At 42.0% G+C, this 24386-nt stretch overlaps 1 protein-coding gene across 2 annotated transcripts in view; it reads right to left on the bottom strand.

The window, feature by feature from the left end:
- Positions 1-24386, bottom strand: part of rnf220a (ring finger protein 220a) — a 154944-nt gene that overhangs the window by 38683 nt on the left and 91875 nt on the right. For both annotated transcript variants that reach the window (XM_073491140.1, XM_073491139.1), the window contains exon 2: positions 5822-5951. In XM_073491140.1, coding sequence (XP_073347241.1) covers positions 5822-5951 — 130 coding nt within the window. The remainder of the gene's footprint in view (positions 1-5821; positions 5952-24386) is intronic.

Genomic DNA, 24386 nt, shown 5'->3' with positions numbered 1-24386 from the left:
GATGTTTACCAAACAGGAGAGGGCTTGACAAAAAGATACTGGTTCCACCATGGGAAACGTAAGATCAGGTGCTGTTTCACGGAGCTAAAAGTCAGGATTTATTAGCGTCTACAGAATTAATTTTGATGCTTGCTGACCATTTTTGATCTGTATCCTAATAGCCCTTCAACTTTATGAAAGGGCAATATTAAATTTCTGGAGTACCTCTTTAAAGGCCCAATGAAATTGCTGTTGGAGCGTGTTTAGCTTCTGTAATCAGACAGATTTCTGGACTGTGGGATGTGAATGGATTGCTTTGGGATAGGGAGCTGGCGTCAATGGTTAGCTTCCACCCATATTGTTAGCATTGTTAGCACTACCAATAATATCGCTCTGCTAGCAGCTAACACTGCCCAAGTTAACAGTCAGGTGGGGTTTTACAGTATACAGTATGATGGATGGGTTAACTAGTCGCAATCACATGTAGTCAGAGGCATTTACGCTTCTGAGTTCAAGATGAGTCATTGAAAATATTGATTGATTGACATACAACAAGAGATAAATGAACAATTAACACAAGAATTAGACTAAAATAAAAAAAATCCTTGAGTCTGAAACCAAAACCTTCAAAAATAAATAAAGGCTGGAGTTCCTTATCTGTATTTGATATATTTTTTTATTTTACATTTGCTATGGCAATGTCAAAGTCTGTTTTCAGAGTGTGTATGTCATGGACATGTCTTTGAAAACGTGTCATTACTGTTTCTGTGTGTGTGTACCTGCGGATGTGTGTTTGCATCTGCATATCGCCTTGCTATCGTGCGTGTGTGTGTGTTTGTGTGTGTTAAAGCTGAACAGCGGGCCTCACCTCCACCAACAAAGAGAATAAACATGGGTGACACAGTCAAGCTGCTGTGTAATGCAGGGGAATCTGCCAGCAGCACCCCACCACAGCCGCTCCCGCCTCTCTTTTCTATCTCTGTCTCTGTCATCTCTCTCTCCTTCTCCCTCTATCTCTCTTTTATTCATTACCTGGAACCTCTGCAGAGGCATCAACAATAACAGCCACCTCTACCTGCTTGTTGACAGTGTCAAACAGCGACAAGAGAAGGAGGGAGAGGGAGAGTGGGGACAGCAGTCGCATGCCTGCCACGATGGAAGAAAATTGCCACAATGACAGAGGGGCTGATAGAGAGATGAAAGGGAGCAAAAAAAAAGGGGGGGAGAGGAGAAAAAAGGTAGAAGGAGATGAAATGTGAGGTGAGAGAGAGATGTGGTGAAGGGGGGAAAGCGGGCAACATAAAGAGAGAGATCGAGCTGTGGAAAGATGAAAGAAGACAAGAAACGAGAGAAAGAAAGAGAGGGAGTGATAGGAGAGTTGGTGCGTCGTTGCCTCCTCTCGCACTCATCTGTTTGCCCGGTTCTATGAATTTTTGATGGCGAGGGTTATGGGGCTGGAAATTCCAGCTGCCTGCCGTGTCAAAGCAAGGAGGAGAGAGTGGAAATGAGCAGCACAGCGAAGTGAAACATACACAGACAGACAGACAGACAGGAGGAAAAGAAAGGAAGGGAGGATTGAAAAACGGGAGACAAAGCAAATTAAAATGTGTTGTGGTAATGAGGTATGTGTGTGACCGGAAGGTGACAGGTGAGGACATGCTGGTGCTTCAAACAAGTATTACAACACAATGTCCCACTCATACATCTCTGAAGATGATAAACCAAAACGAGGGGCAAGAAACCTGCAAGATCATAAACAGGAAGTAGTCACAGCCACGAGGGATCAGGTGGTCGGTCAAATGTACCTTTTTTTCCTTTTTCCTTGCCCTCTGCGATTAAAGTAAAAGACAAAAGGAAAAAAAAGCAGAATAGACGGACACTGAATGTCCACGGACTAAAACAAATCAGGAAATCAGAGATTATTTCTGAGTTGACTGTGGCCTTTCTAAACACCATAACAACTTCTTAAGTCTGAAACTTCATTAATGTACAAGACAGTAGCAGGTAAGTCCTGTAAGTATTTAAATTACAAGCTGTACAAGTAATTTAGGAACTGTATATAATTACAGGAGTATGTATACAGTTTTTCAAAATAAAAGTACTAGTAAAAGCTTAAATTTATTGATTTCTTGCTATGCTGTAAACCTTTTGTCCTAGTTTAAAGACACACTCCAGTAGTTTAGTGGTACACTTCTATAAAGTTGGGGGACTTACAAGAGACTGTAAGTGGAACATGCAGAGGCCGATATATCCAGACTTTTAGTCCCCGCTATAGGTCAATGTACCAAAACACTGGATCCTACATTTCCCATAAGGCAAATCAATAGTGTCTTTTGTTAGTAAACTGACCCCCATGTTTCACTGACTATAAAATGGCACAAATGTAAAGAGTTTTTCAGAGTTTTTCAATTAAAGCTATTACATTTTATCTCACAACTTTTATCTCATCTCCTAGCTCCTTATCTCAAAACAGATATCAGCAAAGTTAAAATTACTGGATACAGAGCTCCAGAACTCTTGTGGAGGGATGTTATATCAGTCTGCACTACTTTGCCTTTCTTATATTACTTTGTCATTTTTGTGAGAAAACATCAAAGGCTTCATTCGGGATGTTAATGTAATATTTCTGTGATTCCAAATGTTTTGAATAAGATAAAGCATCCCTTTCCTAATTACTGCTCATTGTCAGATGTTTTGATTTGTAGCTCCAGTTGTTGTAAAATCCCTTACTCTTAACATGTCGAATGCTGATAAATGAGTCAGCCTGCCAGCCTCCTAAAACTGTGTGAACGATCCTTTTTAAATGATTGCAACCACAAAAAATGATCAAGGGAAAGTAACCCAAAAGAAGTTCTGCAACAGTCAGATTATGTCTGCTACAGTACTTACTCAGGACCAGTCGTGTGTCAGTAGAACTATTTTGAATTGGACTGATCAGTAATTTAGAAGCAATTCTATTCAACTGCCCACCCTCCCCACACCTGATTAAATCTGCATCAGTCCTACACAAGTAGAGACAGACTGAAATTGACTGACAGCTAGCAGAGGCCTTTGCGCCTCCCACCTCCACTCCCTACCAAAGGAGGACAGAGAGAGAGATGAATAAGTCCTTTTTCAGTGGGAGTTGGATGGAATGGAGGGATGGCGCCAACCTCAAGATACTGATTGCTTTTTGCCTTTTTGTGTCGTCTGCTAGAGAAGTGGGCGCTCACTCCTGTGGAGGCAAATTGATTATGGAGGAGCAGGAGGAGGAAGAGGAGCAGGGGTATGAAGAGGAGGGGGTGATGGGGTATGTAGATTACTTTGCCCCCACGAGTCACCTGACATGTACAGGGCATGATAGATTTCCATTTGCTCGACTGTGTGTGTGTGTGTTTATGTGTGATTACCATGTTCGTGCATGAGAAGCTGTGGGACAGAGCTCACAGTCAGAAGAGAGGACAGGATGGCAGTTGTAATCGAACGTGCACGCACACACACACACACACACACACACACACACACACACACACACACACACACACACACACACACACAATGTACAGAGGACAGAGCAGAAAACATGTAGAAACACACAGAAGATCAGATATATAGAAGAGACCAGGCATATATGGGACACATGCATTTTTCACACCAACATACTCAACCACACACACGCACACACCTTCGTTTCCATACCCACAGCTCTTTCATTCAGCAAGCGCTGGTCGTCATTAAAGGCAGATTTACTACAAATTGGACCAAATTCCCACTGTCACTTTCAATGATGGCGGCTACCATGCAGAGAGCCACAGAGAGGGGGAGGCAGTGTGTGTGTGTGTGTGTGCGCGTGCACTTGTGTGCCATATAGAATGAGGTTCTGCTGCTTTTTATTTTATCTCCTGCTTCAATTCCCTGTGACGCGCATGCAAAGTCACACTGAGACATTTTGTGTATTTGGTTGTAAAGGAACATTTCAATCAAAATATCTGAAAATGTTTTCCCTTGAATCTATCTTTTTGACACTCTTGGCATGACATTAGCCACCATCCCATCTCACCCCGGAAGACACATATTTCCTTAAATGACCGTATGTGTGTATGTGTGCGTCTCCATATGTATGTGGGTTTTGAGCCTACACAGTATGTGAGACCCACAGAGGGAAGGGCAGACTGCTAACCTTTATTAATTATTGAAACACATACACACACACCTCATCATATCAGACAGTGATGGATGGATAACCCTTACTCGACTCTCATGTATTCTATTTTTTTCTCTTCCGTTCTCAGTCTCAAGATCCAACAACTACCATGACAACTATGTACTGATGAAGGCCAAGAGATGTGACTGAAAGCTCAGGAAAAACAAGTTCCTGGTTTGTTTTTTATTCTATTTGTTGCCTCACTTAGTTTTTTAGATGTCTTTCTTTGGCTGAGACTCATCTGATCCTTTACTCCATATGTTTTAAAAACATTTATTTTAGTTCATTGATTAATTCCTTCATCTCAACCCAACCCCCATTTTTCAGGATTCTTTGATTTATTTTTGATGTAAGGAATCTACCTGCCTGGAGACTAATCTACATTTTTCTCTGTTACTCATATAAACTTTCTCTTTAACTGTCTGGTTCTTTTTCTCCTCAGAAACTGGGAAGAAATGCACACGTTGCCCTGTTCCCACTGAGGACAACTGGTTTATCCTAGCTTGTGGAAACACAGTAAGAAAAGGAAATGAATTAATGACAGGACAGGTTCTAGGTTAAGAAAACAGAAAGTAAAAAAAAAAAAGAGCTAGGGAAGAAATATGAGCTGTGAAGCGAGGAAAAAGGGGTAGATAAAGGTATCGGAAAAGCAAAGGTAGAAGATAGCAGGGTGATTAGAGAACACAGAGAAGGATGGGGAAACAAGAGCAGGCATCAAAAAAGGGAAGAAGAGGAAAGAGGAGGACTGGTACAGTATCTGGACAGGGACGGACGGGAGGAGGGGTAAAGGAGGTGTACACAGGGGTAAATGAAGTATGATTTCCACGTGGGGTGACGCTATCTGTTGCCCTGTTCCCCCAGGTTAATGGGGACTATCATAAAGCTGGGCCGCTTAGGTGGACACGGGGTCAAACACAAACACAGCCACACTACGGCCATACACGTATGTACACAAACACACACACGTACACACAGCCAGACGTGCGGTCCAGGTGAAATATGGATCCTAATGGTTGTGTCCCATCGTTAAAAGGGCTTAGAGTTGATTTATCCACCGTAAAACAGCTCGTGCAACTGCCATGAGGAGAGGAAGGGGGCAGCAGTGAACTCGAGGTCACAGGTTTGAATCCTAATCCCCGTAGGAAACACTTAGCGTTACGTCGACGGCATGCCTCTGCCTTTTATGCAGATTTATGGCACCGAAATCTCTGAGCAGGAAGAATAGCAGTCAGTGAGGCTGACATTATAGCTGAGTTAAAGCTCAGCCTTCACCCTGTGCCAAAGAATATTCATCTCTATGAGCCAGTGAAGAATATGTCTTAAATAAAGCTTGCTTGTTTACATTTCCTGATACATTATTATCCAGACAATGTCAAGTTAACTCAAACAAGCTAATGATGACGTATGTTAAATTGATTTATCAGACGTTTTTTGACTTTGAGCCTTAAGATAAGAAATAAGTTCTGAGCTACGACATCTTTCAGCCACAAGCACAAGCTAACGTAATCCTAAATACACACACACACACACACACACACACACACACACAGTTTTTTATTTGAAATTTAATTTGATGGCACTGACTGTAAATGACTGTGTGTGAGTGTATGTGTGAGCAAGGACCAACATACACAGTGTGTAGCTATGTTCGAGGCCTACCTGAGGCATATGGCAGCTAGCCGTTCAATCTCTGTCTCCATGTGTTCCTGGAGCTCTCCGGGCCTGAGCAGCACCTGGCAGATGGGACAGATTGGAGCCTGGCTGTCATACAGAGACATCTTCTTTTTACCTGGACAGAGGATGAGAAGAAAGACAAAGGGAAGAACATCAGCATGTGTACAGGACAGACAACAGCCAGGAACCCAAGCAAATTTTGTATTCAGTTACACTGAATACATTTTTTCTGGAAGTAATGCATATCAAAAATATATTAATGTGATAGAGGTGTTATCCAAATTTTTCACAAATGTATATCCAACTGTGTATTTGTCGTACTGCACACAGAGCTGCCCTTCAATTCTGCAAGGACACTCAAGGAAGCTTCAGCATTGTGTATTCTTGCGAGCACCAAGGTTTGAGTCTCTAAAATCACACACATTAAGTGCACGTGCATTACAATTCTTCTTTACACACACACACACACACACACAAAGGGGAATAGAGTGCTGTACAGTCTCCATTGTGTCCTCTCAGGTCAAAGCAGATTTAAAGAAGTGTCAGCCATGGATGAGATAATGCTGTATAGAGTCTGCCAACACTACCTCACTTCATTGTCCTTGATCAGCAGGGCACAGGGTGGGGCCCACCTGTTTGTGTGTGTTAGTGCGTTTCTCATTGTGTTACTGGGGATACGTGTGCACTGTGTGTGTATTTTTTGCAGGTCGCAGTCTCCTTTGTGTTCAAGTGTGCGTAAGTACAGTAATATACATCCTACTTTTTCAAGTCTGAGTCTGTCTGAGTTGGCTATAAATACTATCTATTGAAAGTGTCTGAGTGCTTAATGTTGGAGGACACTTCCGGATTTCCTGTATTTAGCCAATCAAATGGGCTTTTTTTAGTCTACAAACAATAGGCTCCGCCTCAGACAGGATATCCCGTTTAGACTGCTTGTCACCACGGCAACAAGAGGACCAGGTATGGGGACTCCCGATCCATCTTGTCTTTGGTGTTTCTCTCGCTCTCTCTCTGACACACACACACCAGACACGCACACATGCACGCACACACACACACACACACACACACACACACACACACACACACACACACACACACACATATATACATACACATGCACACGCGGCCCTCTGGGGACACGTATCCTTGCTCACATATTGGTCTGTCAGAACAGTTTCCTGCAAGAGAACTCATCAAGAGACAACTAGTGGGGAACACACACTCCTGCACACACAAACACACATACGCACACACATCGGCCTCACCCTCCCTTTTTCAGAGCGTGTGTGTGCATACCGGGCTCCCATTCTCCTCAACCGCTACTTAACAGAGCCACAGCACTGGACACGTTAAGTGACTTTGAAAAATAGGTAATCGATTACTCTCTGTCTCTCTCTCTCTGCCTCTCTCTCTCGCCCTCTTTTTTTCTTTTTCCACACCTATCCTTCTCACGCTCTTTCTCTTCAGCTCATCCATTTCTAATTTTCTGCTCCCTACCATCCATTTATTTGTTTCATTTCTTTCTCCTTCTTTCTTCTCAACCTCATCTCCTATCTGATTATTTCAATAGTCTCCTCCGTTTCTTTCTTTCTTTCTTTCTTTCTTTCTTTCTTTCTTTCTGTCTGTCTATCTGTCTATCTGTCTGTCTGTCTGTCTGTCTGTCTGTCTGCCCTTTTCCATCTCCTCCACCACGCTCCCTTCAGTATATTTCCCTTTCTCTCCTTGTTTCTCCATCTCTCCGTCTCTACCCCCGTCCGTCTCCCCTTTATTGCTTTGACAAGATAATTTGAGTCATGCTGAAGCCGTCGCCATCCGCCACAGCAAACAAAGAAAGATCCAATCCCTGTCTGCAGCTGATGGGGCTCTTTCTATTCCGCAGACAATCACACACACCTGAGGACATCGACGCACACACACAGGCGTGCACACAAACATACGCCTGTGCTTGATTATTTCTCGTTTTTTGTTATATCAAAAAATGTACTTTTTTTAAGAAAGTAAATACTTATTTTGCACAGTGTGAGCTTACTTTTTAGCATTTCAATGTGCAGTGATTTTCTTTTGAATCGTGGAATCTTCTCTGTGGAGTTGCCTTTTATTTGTATCATTATAAAAAAGTGATGAAAAGGAAATGTAAATGCACGAGTGTGACAACGGAATGGCAACAATCAACAAAAGGAAAGACTACAGAGGAGGAGTTTTGTGTGGGAACTGATTTGAATTCAGCTGACTTACAATAGGGTCAGAAACAAGCTGTTAACCGCAAACTCGTACTACACACACACACACACTCAAATCTAACTTGCTCTGATGTGATGGAACAGGTGGAAATTCAACGGCCATGCAACAGAACTAGAATAAAATGAGACAGAACTTTACAAAAACTAAAATCTAAAATAAAATATACTAACAAAATCCAAACAGCAAGATTTTGCTATATCAAAAGAATTTGACTTTTACTTTTCATCCCTCTTTTTTCTTATAATTTCCCTTCTCTGTTGTCTTCTTCATGCATTTTTCCAACTTGTTTGCTGTCACTCTCTCTCACCCCCATTTTTGTCATTCTCACCCCTCATGTTTCTTTCCTTTTCTTCCTCTATGATTCCCTCTCTCCGTCAAACGCTCCCTGAGGGAAGTGACTGATGGGGAGAGGCGAACGGACAGATAAATCCAGGGGAGGACAAGAAGAAGAGGAGGAGAGGAGAAAGGGGGGAGAAGGGTGTGTGTGTGTGTGGGGAGGGGTGTTGATGTGATGTGATGTCGCACACCAGGCTTGTCAGCGCCTTAAAGATGATTAATGTTAGGGCAACACACACACAGACACACACAAACACCTACGCGCTTCCCACATGTCCTGCTTTGGACCTCACAGCTCTCTCTCTCTCTCTCTCTCACACACACACACACACACACACACACACCCTGCGGCGCAACAAGGGTGCGTTTAATCTTGGGGAGCAGAGGGAATGTATCAGATCCAGAGGAGGGAGAGGAGGGGAGAGGAGGAAGAAGGGGAGCAGAGGGCTGGGCAATAACAAGGAAATAGGCCTGACAGGACTTTTTAGTGCTGAGATTCTTCAGTGAAATGCCGGCTGGCGGAGCCAACGAGGGATGGATGGATGCATGGGTGGAGGAGAGGAGAGAGGAGGTGTGCATCCCTCTGACAGCCATGATGGAGTGTAGGCTTGATCCCCCCTAATGTGCCAAGATGGATCGTCTCATCTCTCTTTTCTCTCTTACTTTCTCTCCCTTCCTTCTCCCTCTCTCAGTCCCTCCATACCTCACTCTACATCTCTCTCCCTCTATCTCCTTTTTTCCTGATTTCTCTCTCCAGATCTCCCCCTTTTCTGTCTTTATTCAACCAGACCATCCCTCTATCACTCTCTCCTCTTTCACCATCTTCTGTCCTTTTCATCTCTGACACTTGATCCACTTAATGGCTCTGACTGGTTTTTGTTCATGTCACAAAACAATATGTCAGCCAACTGGCAGGAAGCATTTCCACTGACTTTCTGTATCTTCAGTCTGATTTATTCACCAGCTGGTTTACTACTGACATGTACACATGTACACTGGTCTAACTCAACACAGAGAGTCGCTAATTCTTATTTTAGTTGTGTGATGTATGTGGCAATCAATTCAACATGTCACTTACATATCGTTCATTTGACCTGCTGCTTATGACATCAAATACAATTTAAGAAATTACATATTGGCAAATCAAATCTACCAGACTGATGGTTTCAATGAGACATTCTGTCTAAATAATTAGCAGGCATTTTTATACAAGGTGTAAGCTATCAATGAGCCACTAAATAATAGGTTTTGTAAGGCTATACCTTTTATAACATCTTTGTTCAACTAACTTGACTTCATAAACTAGCTCGACAGCTAATAATATCTAAATAATCACATATATATTTAAAAACGAGGCTCATTTGAACCTATGAAGAAGTTCTTGGTTGGACTTATTTATCCCTATATTTTTTAAATAATGGGAGGAGTCACACACACAACTAGACAGGTAATTATAGACAGCAGATGGCGAGGCGGAGTTAGATCATACGGAAGAGTGGAGGGCAAAGAGGAGGAATCTTCCTCTTTTTCTCATCCCTTCTTTTCTTCTTCTTGCATTTGTATGGATTCACTTTTGCCCTTGCTTTCATCCTAATATTCTTCCTTTCCTTCCTGCTCTCCCTCCTTCACATCCTTACTTTCTCCACAGTTTGATCCTTATGCCCTTTCTTCCTTCCTTTCCTACTTCCTTATTCAACTTTATTCTGTCCTTTTTCTTCTTCTACATGTTTTTCTGGTCTTCTTCATTCCTTTATTGTGCACCAATAACTACGTATGACCACTATATGATATTTAAACAACTCTAGCTGAGGTGTCAGCAGCTCTTTAGCCAATAGCTGATGAACATGTATTAAGTGTCAATCATTATGAAGCAAGTTTAATCCCTTTTAACACTTGAAGCAGCACCCTTCACCTTCATTTTCTCTCCTGCTGCACACACACCTGCTCACTCTCTCTCTGTCTTCCAGTGTCTCTCTCCCCTCTCCTGTGTTGCTCTGGTCCACATGAAGTGGGGAATCAATAGATGCTAGATAGCGCAGGCTCCCAGTCACAGACTACAATGAGCTGAGGTAAAAGGCCACCTCCAGAGAGGACAGGGATTGTCAGCTCAATACTCGCTCTCAATGGGGCCAGAGATAAAAAACCATTTGGGGTGTCCTCATGGCTCACTGGGCTAAGAGGCGAACCATGTACTCACAACACTGTGGGTCCAAATCCCATTTAATGACCTGTATTGCGTGTCATCCCTTTGCTTTTATCTCGCCCATCATTCCTGCCTCTCAGGAAATGGGAGACCATGTGTAGGACTGTTTCTGAAACCAAAGACTTTCATGTACTGGATACAGATTATATGAGTGCTGCAGCAATCAGCAATGTAATGAACTTTTTACTTAAAGTTGGTCCTTAGTTTGATTGAACATTTACAAAAAAAACACAGACATGTTTGACTTGCCATGAACTTGACCATTTTCTATCCTTTATATCTTTGCTGGGACTTGAATTCACTTGTAAATTATACATGCAATCAGCTAATGAGCACTGCACATGTAAACTGGATTTAAGCACAACAATAAGAGTCAGAAAAGAGGACGGCCGGGTTTATGAGTTGGCACATATACAGTATGTTGGTGGGTGGCGCACACATACACACTCGCAAAACACACAAGCACATTTCCCAAATGGAATTACAAAGTGTCTACATGTAGAGGCTGTTTTCTGTCCTTGAACAACTGTCTTCTCCTTGTGTGTGCGTACACACACACACACACACACACACACACACACACACACACACACACTTCCATTCCCCCTCCTTGTTGTTCCCCTAAATGAGTTTTCTGACATGCATCAAGTGTTTATGCCCGCTACCCCTCTTTTCTCGTCTTCCCCTCCTCCTCTTCCTTCTCTCCCCTCCCCTCGCCGTTCGCCCGGCCGGTTAGCTATAACACCCGCCAACATCGGTAAACAAGGAAATCTCTCAGCCGCGGCCCGGCGTGTAACCGCATTACCGCGCCCGATAACCTCTTCAAATAATGTGCGATAAGGGGAATTTGATTTGATTCACGGAAAGGGAAAGAGGGGCCACTTCTGCTCCCCCTCAATCTCTTCCTTTTCCTTTCCTTTATTTCTTTCTTTCTCCTTTGCTCCCTTTCCTCTCTCCCTTCACCCCACCATCGTCCTCCTCTTCTTCTTTTCACTTAGCCCGAGGGTCCAGGCCTCCCCCTCCTCCCATCTCATCCCCCCCTTATTCTACCCTTCCCCAGAATGACACCGCCTCGCATCCACAATCAAATAAATCCCGCCGAGGTGTCAGCCTTCATTTCGACTCTCCCCTCTCTTCTCCCCGAACAAACGCGAGGTGAGGTGAGAGGCCCCCGTAAAGCCATCATCTCCATAATGGCAAATATGAGCCCTAAAGCCCAAAAACCAGGGGCCGTATTAACACAAATGGGACCAGCAAGGTGTGTGTGCGCGTCTCCCAGTGAGGTGATATGGTTTTTCTCTTAAGTGAGCTGTGATTTAAGCAGGCTAGACACTAGGCTGATCACTAACTCTGTGTATGTGTGTGTGTGTAAAATAGATGAGAATGTGCGGCTCATTCAGAGGACATTTGATGAAATGGAACGGGGGTCAACTTCAGTTTGCCACCCGGGCTGCGTTGCGCTACTCCGTGCATGTGTGTGTTTCCTGTGTCTGTCTGAGCGTGTGTGTGTGTTTGTGCGTTCCCACCATCTGACAATGATGCATGGCGCTTTTAAATAGCACTCCTCCACGCCCTGCTCAAAACTCATCACCAGGCTCTTTCACTATCCCTCCCTCCCCTCCCTCCCCTCCCTCCCTGGGGTTGTCACTTTTAGAAAAGCAAATGAAATGTCGGCACGGTGGAGAGGAGGGATGAAGAGATGGCCGGATAGAAGGATAGAGAGGTGAAAGGTGTGTGTGTGTTTGCTGTCTGTTTAAGTCAAGGGACTCTAACCTATTTCTGCGTGTAAATGTATGCATGTTGAACTGTGAAAAAAAGTGAAATGTAAAATTGTGAGATGCATTTATTTTACATGGACAGGACATTTTGGTAACATGGAAACACTGACTATTAGCATATGTAGAATATTATTCATTCTGTCGTAGGAAAATGGTTTAGGGCCAGTGGACAGCATTTTCAAGGCCACTTTGCACTAAAATTTAAAGAAATGCTTATGAAATTTGGAGAATTTTGGAAATTGAAAGCAAAAGATATGAACGTGTCATGAATCATCCGCCCGCTTTTGAACACATGCTGATAAATGATCATCTGATGATCCCTGTGTGCGTGCGCGTCAGTTCACAAGTGTGTGTCAGCATGCGTAATGTGGGTTTTACTCCTGGGACCCTGCTGCGCGTGTGTGTCTGAAAGACAGCGATGTGATGCTAGTGAGGTTATCTCCAACTACTGACAGCTGTTTATTCAATCAATCACCTTGTCTGCATGTGTGTGTGTGTGAGAGAGAGAGAGAGAGTGGCGAGGGAGAGAGAAGTAAATTAATGGAGCATTAACCAAGCACTGACCCACAGAGCAGAGGCACAACTAGCCGCTATAGGCAAAATCTCAATTCGAGACCCCGACCATGCACACACACAAACACACACACTTCAAGCCGTTGTTGCCTGCCAGTGTTCTGCAGGAAAAAGACCACATTTATTCAGCAAAGATAAAAGCAAGTGTACGTATGACAGCTGCTTACAGAGTGTAACGTGCAGCATGAGAGGGGAATTCAAACATGAGCATCTATGTATCAGTTTATGGAATGAAGAAATACATAAAAATATTTATTGTAGCTATTGTACCCAGTAATATTGGGGGGGGGGGGGGGGGGGAGTGGATAGATTAAACCAGGGCTGCCTTAAGTGAGTCAGAGCTGGCCAAGTTGGGAGACATTTCTTAAAAAAAAATAACAATAATAATAATTATTCTAAAAATAAATATATACATTGTTTATTACTTTCATTTTTGTGAGGTAAAAATGCTCTTTAGTTATGCAGGATCCCTACGTATTAATTATTTCTCTGAGCATGGCGGGCAGAGTGACACACACACAGAAAGTCAGTCAGTTAAAGGAACTTGGGATCCTCGAACCATTTGGCATCCTAACAATAGGTGCTTGCTTTTGGCCCTCCAAAAAGTTTGGGAAACCCTGGACTAAACAATGTGCTCCAGACAAAATTCTGTCAGTAGAAAATTAAAAATTATGAGGACGTCTTGTAGGATTACTCAATTTTTTCTTGTGCACTTTAACTAAAGGAATATAGTTATCTTACCATAATCAGAACTCCAAAATATATCATTGTTAATAATAATATTAATATTAATGATCACTTAATCACTATGATCAATCAAACCTGAAAATTGTGTGTTCAATGACATTTCAAGGATTTAAATTTTGAGGTTTGACTTCAGAACTTTGAATGGACTTGAATATTTGATGTGATATTCCTGGACTGTTAAGTCCTTTCTATATCTTCTCATATATGTAGTATAATCATTGCTATTTAAAAAAGAAAGACAATAACAGAAAGAGCCATTTTTGCTGTCACTGACCTCTGACCCTCTCTCCTCTCTTCTCTCTGCTGACTGTCTCTGTTCCATTTCTCCTTCCTCAGCGGTGTGGAGGAGGAGGAGGAGGAGGAGGAGGAGGAGGAGGGATACCTAGCAGAGAGGTGTGGGCGTGAGGCCTGTCGGCACTCATTTCCATCCCAAAGGGCCTCATCACGACAGGAACATGCCGTGTCAGTGGGCAAAGAGGGACATCAGCAAGTTTGAAATAGATGCCCTGACTCAGCCCTGAACACACAAACACACACACTGAACTGGTACTCAGGGACTAACACCTACAGAAATACGGCTGCCCTACACATTACTTCTCTATTAGTTCTCTCTCTCTACCTCCCTCATTTAATCTTTTTTCTTTCATCTCTCCTTCCCCTTTATTCCCTCTCCTCTGAATCCACTCTCTTCCGTCCTCTCTCTACCTCTCGCTCCCCCTCATTATCTCTCTCCCTGCTGCTTTCATATGGTCTAGCAGCTGAATTAATTACCAAAGCCAATTAACGCTAGATTGGCTGATGTTTTAACTAATTAGCTTTAATGAGGGTGCCATGGCTGCCTGCACTGTGTTAATTGAATCCTAACAGCGGAGGAGGCAGCCTGTGGAGAGGGATGGATGGAGAGATGGATGGATAGATGGAGGCATATGCACACTTACATACGCACACAAGCTGTTATTGATAATATTTAGAGCGCATCGCAGCAACACCCACCCCGTTGTCGCTGCTGGTTTATCATTAACATTATTGGCCTGTCATACAAGACACCATATGTATGAAACACACACACACACGCACGCACACACACACACACACACACACACTCGTAAGAAAAAGAAAAAAAAAGAAATAGGATACTATAAAAAGTGATATGATTATGTTATGTCACTGTTATTTGCTGGGTAAAAGTTTGTCTAAGCTAACTGGGTTTTCCTAATATCCTCACTATGTATCTCCTGGTTATACCTAGCTGTGTTTGTTATTGCAAAACGTGCCCGGCAAAGAGGAGCAGCAGATTAAAATCTTAGATCAATGTCATGCTGTCCTCCCAGTGCCAGATTACCTGCTGCGTACCTGAACTTCATTTTCACCTGCCTTGTGATAGCAGGATCATCACAGATGAGATTTCAAATGTATTCATATTTAAAAGGTTCTATGCATAAACCTAACATCCACATTGTGTCATTTAGAAGGTGTGAATCTTTTTATCCAGCAATGTGTGCTTTGCAAGCTGTGTGTCAGGTTTTGGTGAATATTTTCATTGTCCTTTGAATATTTTGTAAGTTTCCTGACCCTAAGCCACAACAAATACTTTGGATAAATAAAAAAATGACGCAGCATCAAAGGGAACAAAGACCATTGCATACTTTAGGGAAAGTTGTCTTTCTCAAAGACATTCTCAAGTCTTTTTGAAAATTAACTCTCAATACTGCCCTACAAAGCCAACATGCAGTAACTACATATTTGGCCAAAATTAAGTAATGGCAGAATCTAAATTTTTGACATCTGTTTAACCACATAACAAAACAATCAGATTTACATAGCTTACATGATTCCAGCTGTGTAGTTACTGTATTCTGGCTGTTTTTTCACAGAGTGTTAAACTAGACAATGAGAGCTAAAACAAGTATAAGCAGCTCAGTCACCAGAATAAAATGTTGGCATTTTACATTTCTGCAAACCACAGATACGTTACATTTGTATGTTTCATATGTATCATATCAACATATCTGCAATACGTGTAATATCCCATTCACATAACATGTATATGAGCCGACTTTCATGTCAGGAAGGGGAGGGAATGGTGGTGGCATGAATTGAATTAAAAAACTAACTAAACTAAAAAATTAACGGAAAGAACATAAAGTGCAACATAAAGAAATGTTCATTTGCAAAATACCAAGTAAACATACGTACATTTTTTTATTAACTAGGTATGGAATTACAAACTTTATATTTGTTACACAGTATGATGGATCAGCTTTTTTTCTAATTTGTACCATTTATGCAGTTACCAATTTCTGCCATTGTAGGGCAGCATATCAGATCACATATTAAACCTTTATCAAAGACAAACGTTGTAAAATAATAACAAAATAATAAATGAAACAAAAATAAATGAGACATAGCAATTCCATCTAATATTCAAATATCAAATGTAATTATATCCTACCATTATAAAGTCAAAGTAAATGACTGTATATCAACAAAATAACTATTAAGAGATATGGACCACATTAGATAAAGTTATGACATTATCCATGTCCTCCCTCTGTGTGTCTTCTCCCATCCTGCTGATCTAAAGACATGAACAAGTGGCAGATTGTCTGAGGTGGCTATAAAAATCTGCATGGCCGTGTAAAAGGCTTAATGATTTTAAAGTTACAAGAGAGAAGAGCCTGCAGTTTGTCTCATCCATCAAGTCTAGCACCGGCGCCTTCGCCAAATGGCCCTGCCACCTAACCTGGCGCTTAGCTATGCAGTGCCAAACACACCCTCCTCCCCTCTCTGTCTCTCTTACACGTTTTGTCTTTGTCCCACTTAGACTAGATTATTTCTTTCTTTACTCCTTGTATCTCTTTCACCTTCTCTGTGTCACCTTCTATTTTTCATTTATTTTTCCTCTTCTCTTGCACTTTTTTTTCTCTTTCTAAGCAGCTGGAAAGTGGAAAAGGAGGAGGTAAGTTGTTATTTCAGGAAGGATTTTTTTCCCACTTTAAAATTACATCTACAAATTTTCATTGTGCACAGTATCTCAAGAAATCAAGCTGAGCTCTTTCCAGCCATTGCAAGATTGTGAGAGTGTATTATATCGTCTTAAAGCCCCTTGTAGAGCCCTTAACCACTTCCCACTGCAGCACCCCCACACCTTGCAATAAGGTTCCTCTTACACATGTTAACCCTTTGACCTGTTGTTGCAAACTGTAATCAATAGCCCAACTCCCTCTGCTTCTCTTACACACCCAGATAGCAGTGCATATGTTCTAGGTTCAAGGTTACATTAAGACAGAAGGACCAAATGAAGGACAAGGAAGCAAAAAGATGGTAGAAATTAATGAAACGGTGTCTATTTCTCTGCCTGTCACATGCTCCGAGCTTTCCTATCAGTGCTGAGAGTCCCTCATGAGAGAAACACACACATATCAAATCCATGTTAACACCCTTAGATACACACACTCTCACACACGTATCCCTCAAGAGATGTGGTCATGTTGAGAAGAGGAGCGGGGATTTTCATGTTCCTGTCAAACGGTGGCACAATCCATTCATGCACATAAATACACAGAGGTTGTATCTCTGCAGTACTTTGACTACCATACCACCTTTTCCCTTTACTACACCACCTTCTGCAGTACAACCCAAATGTCCTTAATTTTCCTTTTCTCTCCCTATGGAAAAATAATATTAATCTTAACTATAGTCCCCTAATGTATGTAAAATGACGGAGAAACTGTAGTAATTGCACTTTTTTTTCAATTAAATGACACCTACATCAGGAAAAGTAAGATTCTGGCTAATAAAAGCTAAATTTAAGGATTTAACACAGATTTTGTTGCATGATTTCCGGTTCATTCTTAATGAGAATCACAAGTTAGCATCCTCTGCTTTTTTATTTTAACAATGCAGATTAAAAACCTGATTGCGATATCTAATGACAGGACATTTAGATTTATGGTTTCTATTAGTGACACTGATGTCATTCTGACACAATAACAGCCCTAAACACACGCAGATATACGGCCGTGGTGACAACAATAGCCAAATGTAAATCAGATAAATAGATGAAATTGAACAGTCATTCAAACAGCCTCATTCAGCTCTGAAACCTCATGAGCCTTTTGTACAGCACATGCTATTGAAGGTGTGTGTGTGTTTGCACGAATGTGTGCTGGGTTGTCAGCGAATGAGAAGAACCTATTTCCTCTTGCTGAATCCCCGGCTCTAAATGATGGATTGATATCTCTCTCGCTGTGGATTATATGTGCATATGTGTGTGTGAGTGTGTGTGTGCGTGTCAGTGGCCCTCTCAGCCTCTTGCTGCCTCTCCTCTCAGGCCCTTATCAGCTCTTGTCACAAACAGAGGATAGGGGATAATCCTTCATACAAGGGGAGCAGTCTGGCCTTCCATCTATCTAGCTGTCTGTCTAGCTGTCTGCTGTATTACCCCTCTCACCGGAGTGTCACCGGAATAGAAATCAAACGGACACAAAGCAAACTTCTGCATCTCGGTAATCTCGACATAGATGGCAAGTTTGATTAGAATAAAACTCGTTTTTTTTAACAGAGTTTGTGCAAAGTCTGCTGCAGATATGGTGTAATTATCTGCACGACAATAAACACTTAAGTTGAGAGTTTATTGACGGGAATTCTGTGTTTTCCCCGGGTGTCAGTTGTCCTAGCTGGAATAAAAATGGACCACAGTACCCTTTGGAAAATGAGTGCAACCCAGAAAATGAAAACTTTCCTAAGTTCCTGGTCAGGCCTACGCCTCGGGGTGCTGTGTTGTGGTTTGGGTGCTTGCCACGTCCTCATGACAGTGTGCACTGTGGATCACCAAGAATCGGAGTGTTCCCAGGCACCAAACTGGACTAGACTACAAGGGTTTGCTTGTGAAAACACGACTTTCACAGCATTTCATAATGTCACTGAGAATAATTTACACACCGCACACGTAATATAATTTATATGAGTACTTTTGTTCTAAAATGAGATTTTAGAGAGCAATGAAAATAAAAATAAAATAACAGGAAAACATTAGGACAAATTGTTACCCACACTGACTTGTACCACTTGAGAAAAGACTCCCTCCAGATGGAAAAATCATGTTGTCTTATTTTGGTTTAGCCTAAAATCTATGAATACTCCTTACTCACATGACTTTCTTTGTACTGCCTCTCTCTGTCACCCTGTCTGTCTCTCAGCCTGTCTCTCATTCTCTGTATAATACAAACCAGAAATGGAGAAAAAATGTATGTGAAAAAATCTCAAGTGCAAAGACTTGATAGCAGACCAACGATGTCTATCTGCTGGAGTGGGGGATTGCACAGGTCACACCTGAGGCTATTTTGTGTATGAGTGTGTGTGTGTGTGTGTGTGTCAGATACAGCGCGATTGCATCACCCGGATGCAATTGGACATCATTGCGGTGTTCATGAATTGTCTATCTCTGCAGGCCCGTCGTCTCTTCCTCCATCCCCTCCTTCTCATTTACTTTCACTTTTGTCCTCTGTTTTTCCCACTCCTTCGGCCTGGTGATATCACATTGTCCAATAGAGGGGGATGTTTCTCTACACTTTGCTACTGCGGGGCCTGTGGTAATCTTCTCTGAAATGTCTCATTCCATAAATTGTCCATCCTTTTGTCCACACCTTAAGTTTCAAATGATATGATCTTAAACTCCTCTAAACAAATGAAAATGTGAGCTGAATATGTGAATTAAATGATTTTTTATTATTTTTTTTGGCAAATAATTTTGTTTCAGGATTTAAAAAGAAGAAAATAACACAAGATTCAAGGAAGTCAAACTGAACAGGAAGCAAAAGCAGTTTGTTTTTCTTAATTCTTAGAAACTATTTTTAGAAATAAACTGAAAGATTACGTTTGGGGTGCTTTGAGAAAAATTCTCAAATTCTAAATTATGTTAAAAAAACCCCACTGCATTACCAAAACAAGAACATGTCACAAAACTTATGAAAAGTTGTTTTGGAGATGCATGGTTATCAGAGGAACATTTTTCTCAACCAGTTAAGGAACATTCAATCCTTCAGTTTATCTGACAAAGTCAAACTCTTTGGAGATAAATGGTTTTCACTTGACAGCAACTTGTCAGTCTCAGGTACTCTCAGATTCTGTATTGAGACAGCTTGGAGGCTTTTAACTCTCCACACACACACATACACACACGCACACACATACAGGGTAGAGGTCTACAGCTCAGATCAATAGAAAATTAAAGAGACTGAAATGGTTTCTGCTCACATATTAACCCTTCTTCTCTTTTGCTTTCTTCTTCTGTCTTTCTGTTCCTATCATCCCTACCTGGCTCTTTCTCTCTGTGTCTCTCACCCTCCCCTAATAGCCGGTGCCACTGACGACAACAGTGTTTCAAACAACTTGAGTATAGGTTTTAGTGACAGGGAGAGGAGAGATGTGTTTTTTTGAGTTTGAGCTTTAAAACCCGGCGAGAGGAGAGGGCGAGATGGTCGGATGAAGGGACGGGTGGAAGGACGGGGGCAGTAATAGCATAGAGACGACAGGGGCTTTGGATACTCTCTCTCCCTGGACCCACACACACATATACACACACACACCGTCTGGGGACTCAAATCTCAGAGCAATTTTCAGGCCGGATGATTGGCAGCTTGATGCGTATTCTTCCCCTACAAGACCGGCTGATAACTCCAGCTATCCCATTCCACGCTGCCATCCCTCCATCTCTTCTCTCTTTCTCCCACTCTCCCTATCTTTTTTCTTGTCGCTATGACTCTCTCAACAGACCCCAACCTTCTCCCCTTCATCCTCCCCCTTCTTCATCCCTCTTTCCATCCTTCTTCTCCCCCTCTCTGTCTCTCTCACCGGGCCTGTTGTGCGGCTATTACAATGACAGAGGCGATAAGGGACATTTATCACATGTGCGGTGGGGTGAGCGAGAGAAAGCCCTCAACAGGTCTAGGGGGAGGAACGCACACACACACGCCCAGACACACACACACACACATTCAGCATTGAGACACAGAAATGCACGCGCACTGCATGCATGCAAATATGCAAGGACCCGTGCACATTTATGCACATATGCTGAGACAGATAAATAAACAGTCAGAGGCTGCACATACTTGCACACAATTGCATAAACTCACACATACACACACACACACAGTGAAACGGTGAATCATCCCATTTTGTATTTTGCAGTTGACTGAGGCCAATTCCCCATAATTCAATACAGTTGAAAAATGAAACCCTGGTAAATCGCTACAGCGATTTTACAGATCCCCGCTTATCCTCATAATTCATTATTTCCAAACTGTAACAACATTACATTTCATTTGTAATGCTCCGCCTGCCTCAGCCATTTGCCAATTGTTATATCTTATTGTTTTCCCTCTCCAAGGGGGAGAAAAGTGAGTTATTGGGGGAGAAATGGCGGCTGGCTGGGTGGCGCTGCTTGCTCCTTTCGCTGCCTATCTACCTTTCTGTCAGACTCAATGTCTATTTATCGTCTCTGGATCTGGCCTGTCTTCCTCTCCATCTGTCTGTCTGTTTGTCTGTCTCACTAACTAACTGGCTGTAGTGAGGACGCACAGGCACAGAACAGTATAAGTTGTTTTCATTGTGGCCAAGTGATAATGAATCTATTGTTTGCAGCCCTACAGACGCGCACACACACTCCTCCATAGACTGACTGGACTATTGTGTTTCAGCACCGTGGTACAGTCAGATCCACAGCTGGACCGGTGCAGGGCAGAGACTGGGACAAGGGTGGGGTGAGGATGAGGTGGAGGTAAGGACTCGGAGAGGAAGAATGGAAGGAGAGAGGAGAGAGCGAGGAGGGTGATAGGGTGCATGTTGGCAGACAGGAAAAAGAGAGGGATAGTGGATTTACTCGATGAAATAAAGATAAATAAAACATAATTAACTACAATGGCAAGCGGTAGTGAAGGAAGTATTGATATATTGTATTTAAGTTAAGGTATAAATAAATGAAAGAGTCCTGCTTTCACAATTTACATGAGCAGAAGTACAGAATTATTATATAAAATGTAATTAAAGTATGAAAAGTAAAAGTACTAGTAGTTTTGTGAAAATGTCATACTTGAGTGAAAGTAATTATATCTTGTTAAAATATTACTATCTGAAATTAAATGTTCTTAAGTATCCAAAAGTAAATTTCTCATAATAAATGTATTTACATATCAAAGGTAAGTAAAAGTACATTATATGCAAATACACATTATCTATACTATGGGACATACGATAAGCCTGGTCATCTATAGGATCTGATATTCACACAACTCTGATCATCAGAAACCGTGTTTTATTTTAATACGATGGCCGATAAAATGATTTAAAAATGTTCTACTTTGGATCTGATGCAGCATGCAATCTGCAAAGTAACTAGTACATTTTTCAAATAAATGTTGTGGAGTAAAAAGTACAATATTTGCTCCAAAATGTATTTAAACAGAAAGAAAATGATGCCCCTCAATGTCTAGAAAATACAATAATTGTATAACGTGTGATTACTTTACCAGTCACCACCCTCGCTTTTTTATTTTTTGAGCGAAAAATAAAAGAAATAAAAAACCTTATGCAATGTAAAACATTATACTGCAACCCATAAGCTTTTGTCAGTACTGCAGAGAAATATCCTTTCACACCAGGTAGTGGGAGATGACTTGAGAAGGGCATCTGTGATATTTACAGCTTCAAAAAGAGATTCCTCAAATAGGGAAAAAATCACTTAGATCAAATACTGGAATCGTCATTAATCTGAGAGCTAAAAACACGCTTTGATGTTTCTTCTCTCTCTCACACATACACACACACACACACACACACACACACACACACAGACACATTCCGCCTGCAATCTCCCATTTATCACAGCTGTAGCCACTCTCCGGCCCTGCCCACGTTACTGTACCCTGTCACACTGCTGGCTAAACAAACTGCTCCTTGATGTATGGGGGCCTACACCGGCCATAAACTTATTCACTTTTAACTAGCATGCTACCGGCTTGGCACGGCCGGACATCACCTTTACTGTATGTGTGTGTGTGTGTGTCGTATGAAAACTGCCTGTGAGAAATTAACCCCCTGGGTCCTGCTTCATAAGTCACTCCTCTCTTTCTTTCCTCTGTCCTTCTCCTCCCTCCCTCCTTCCCCATTTATCTTTATTCCTCAGCCCAGGCTTTAGCCCTGCATCTATTACCCATTAGAGTGTGTATGTGTCTTTGACAATAGAGGAAATGGCTCAGTGGTAAAAGAAGGATAAGAAGAAGAAGAATAGCGCATCTTATACAGTATGTCTTGCTAGACGACAAGCAGTTTCCTGTTAGTGAATGAATGGTGAGAGAAAGTGGAGACATCAGTCTTAATGATGTCTCTTCTCTTCTCTTCTCTTCTCTTCTCTTCTCTTCTCTTCTCTTCTCTTCCCTTCCTGTTTTTAATTGAGTACATCCAGATAAGACAAGAGAGTATAAAACTACAGCCAACATCAGGTTTATGGTTGTGACGTTGGCACCCTGGCACACGTGTCAACCTCCAACACCAGCCCATGTATCTCCCTGTTCACCCATAATGCTTTGCTGTTTTATTGACTATATGTATTTATTGTCTCCAGTCAGTCTGGAGTCTATCGGATGACTCGCTAATCTGGCAGGACGTGATTAACAATTAATTTATAGCTGGAGTGTTATCAATAGCATTGCCTCTTCCCCCATTAATGCATAACACATACAGTATACACACACTTACACACACACACGACACAGCGGGGTAGACATGCACACACACTGGCGCAAACAAGCAAACAGGCACAAATGAAATAACACACACGTCTCCCCCACTGGCACACACGCACCACATCAAGCAGCACCACCTATGCACAGAGCCAGTAAAGGTTAATTACGTAGTTTTTTCCAGTGCTTTATGACTGCAGTAAGTTGTAACTGCATGGGCCCCCTTCTTATCAAGCAATAAATTCATTAGTGGCTAACACACCTCGCTGGGGCAGCTCATTTAGTTCTGACAAACAAGATTAGAGGACAGTGGGGGCACGAGGGTAGATCCGGACAGAGAGCTGTGAGATCATAGGACATGGGTGTAGACACGCAGTGAGACACTGTCCTTTTAGTGTTACTGGAATTGATGAAATGGCGGGCTGAGTTTGCAGTCAATAGAGATAGCATCGCTGATTCATGCTGAGTGAACACCAGATGGTGTTGCTGATTGTTGTCATAAATATGTTTTGGACAAGTACAAGTACTGCAGACCTAGATGGGACTGATATTGTGCCAGTGAATACTGTTTGGTTAACAAATAACAAGGCTGGGATATGTGTGCGTGCTGGGATTGTTAGTGATTAGCGTTGGCAATAAGCATTAGCAATTGTGGTAAGTACCACCAAGTAGCATACGTGATTAGCATTACCGGGCTAAGTGTTCACAGTTAGCACTAATGTTTGGAGTGACTAAGCCTGGTAAAAGGTTTTGTTAGTGTAGACCAAGCTCAGTGATTATTTAATGCCGTTTTACTGTGACCTCTCAGCAGTGCGTAGTTAAGAATAAGAGTTTAAAAATGATTGAAAAGAAATTGTTTGAACCCAGGTAGCTAGCATGGTTAGCTACTAGTTAGTTTGCAGGGAGTTTAGGCTGTAATGCTTAGT

This window comes from Pagrus major, chromosome 21, assembly GCF_040436345.1.
Source record: "Pagrus major chromosome 21, Pma_NU_1.0".
NCBI classification, from domain to species: Eukaryota; Metazoa; Chordata; class Actinopteri; order Spariformes; family Sparidae; genus Pagrus; species Pagrus major.
This window is presented reverse-complemented; position numbering and strand designations above follow the sequence as displayed.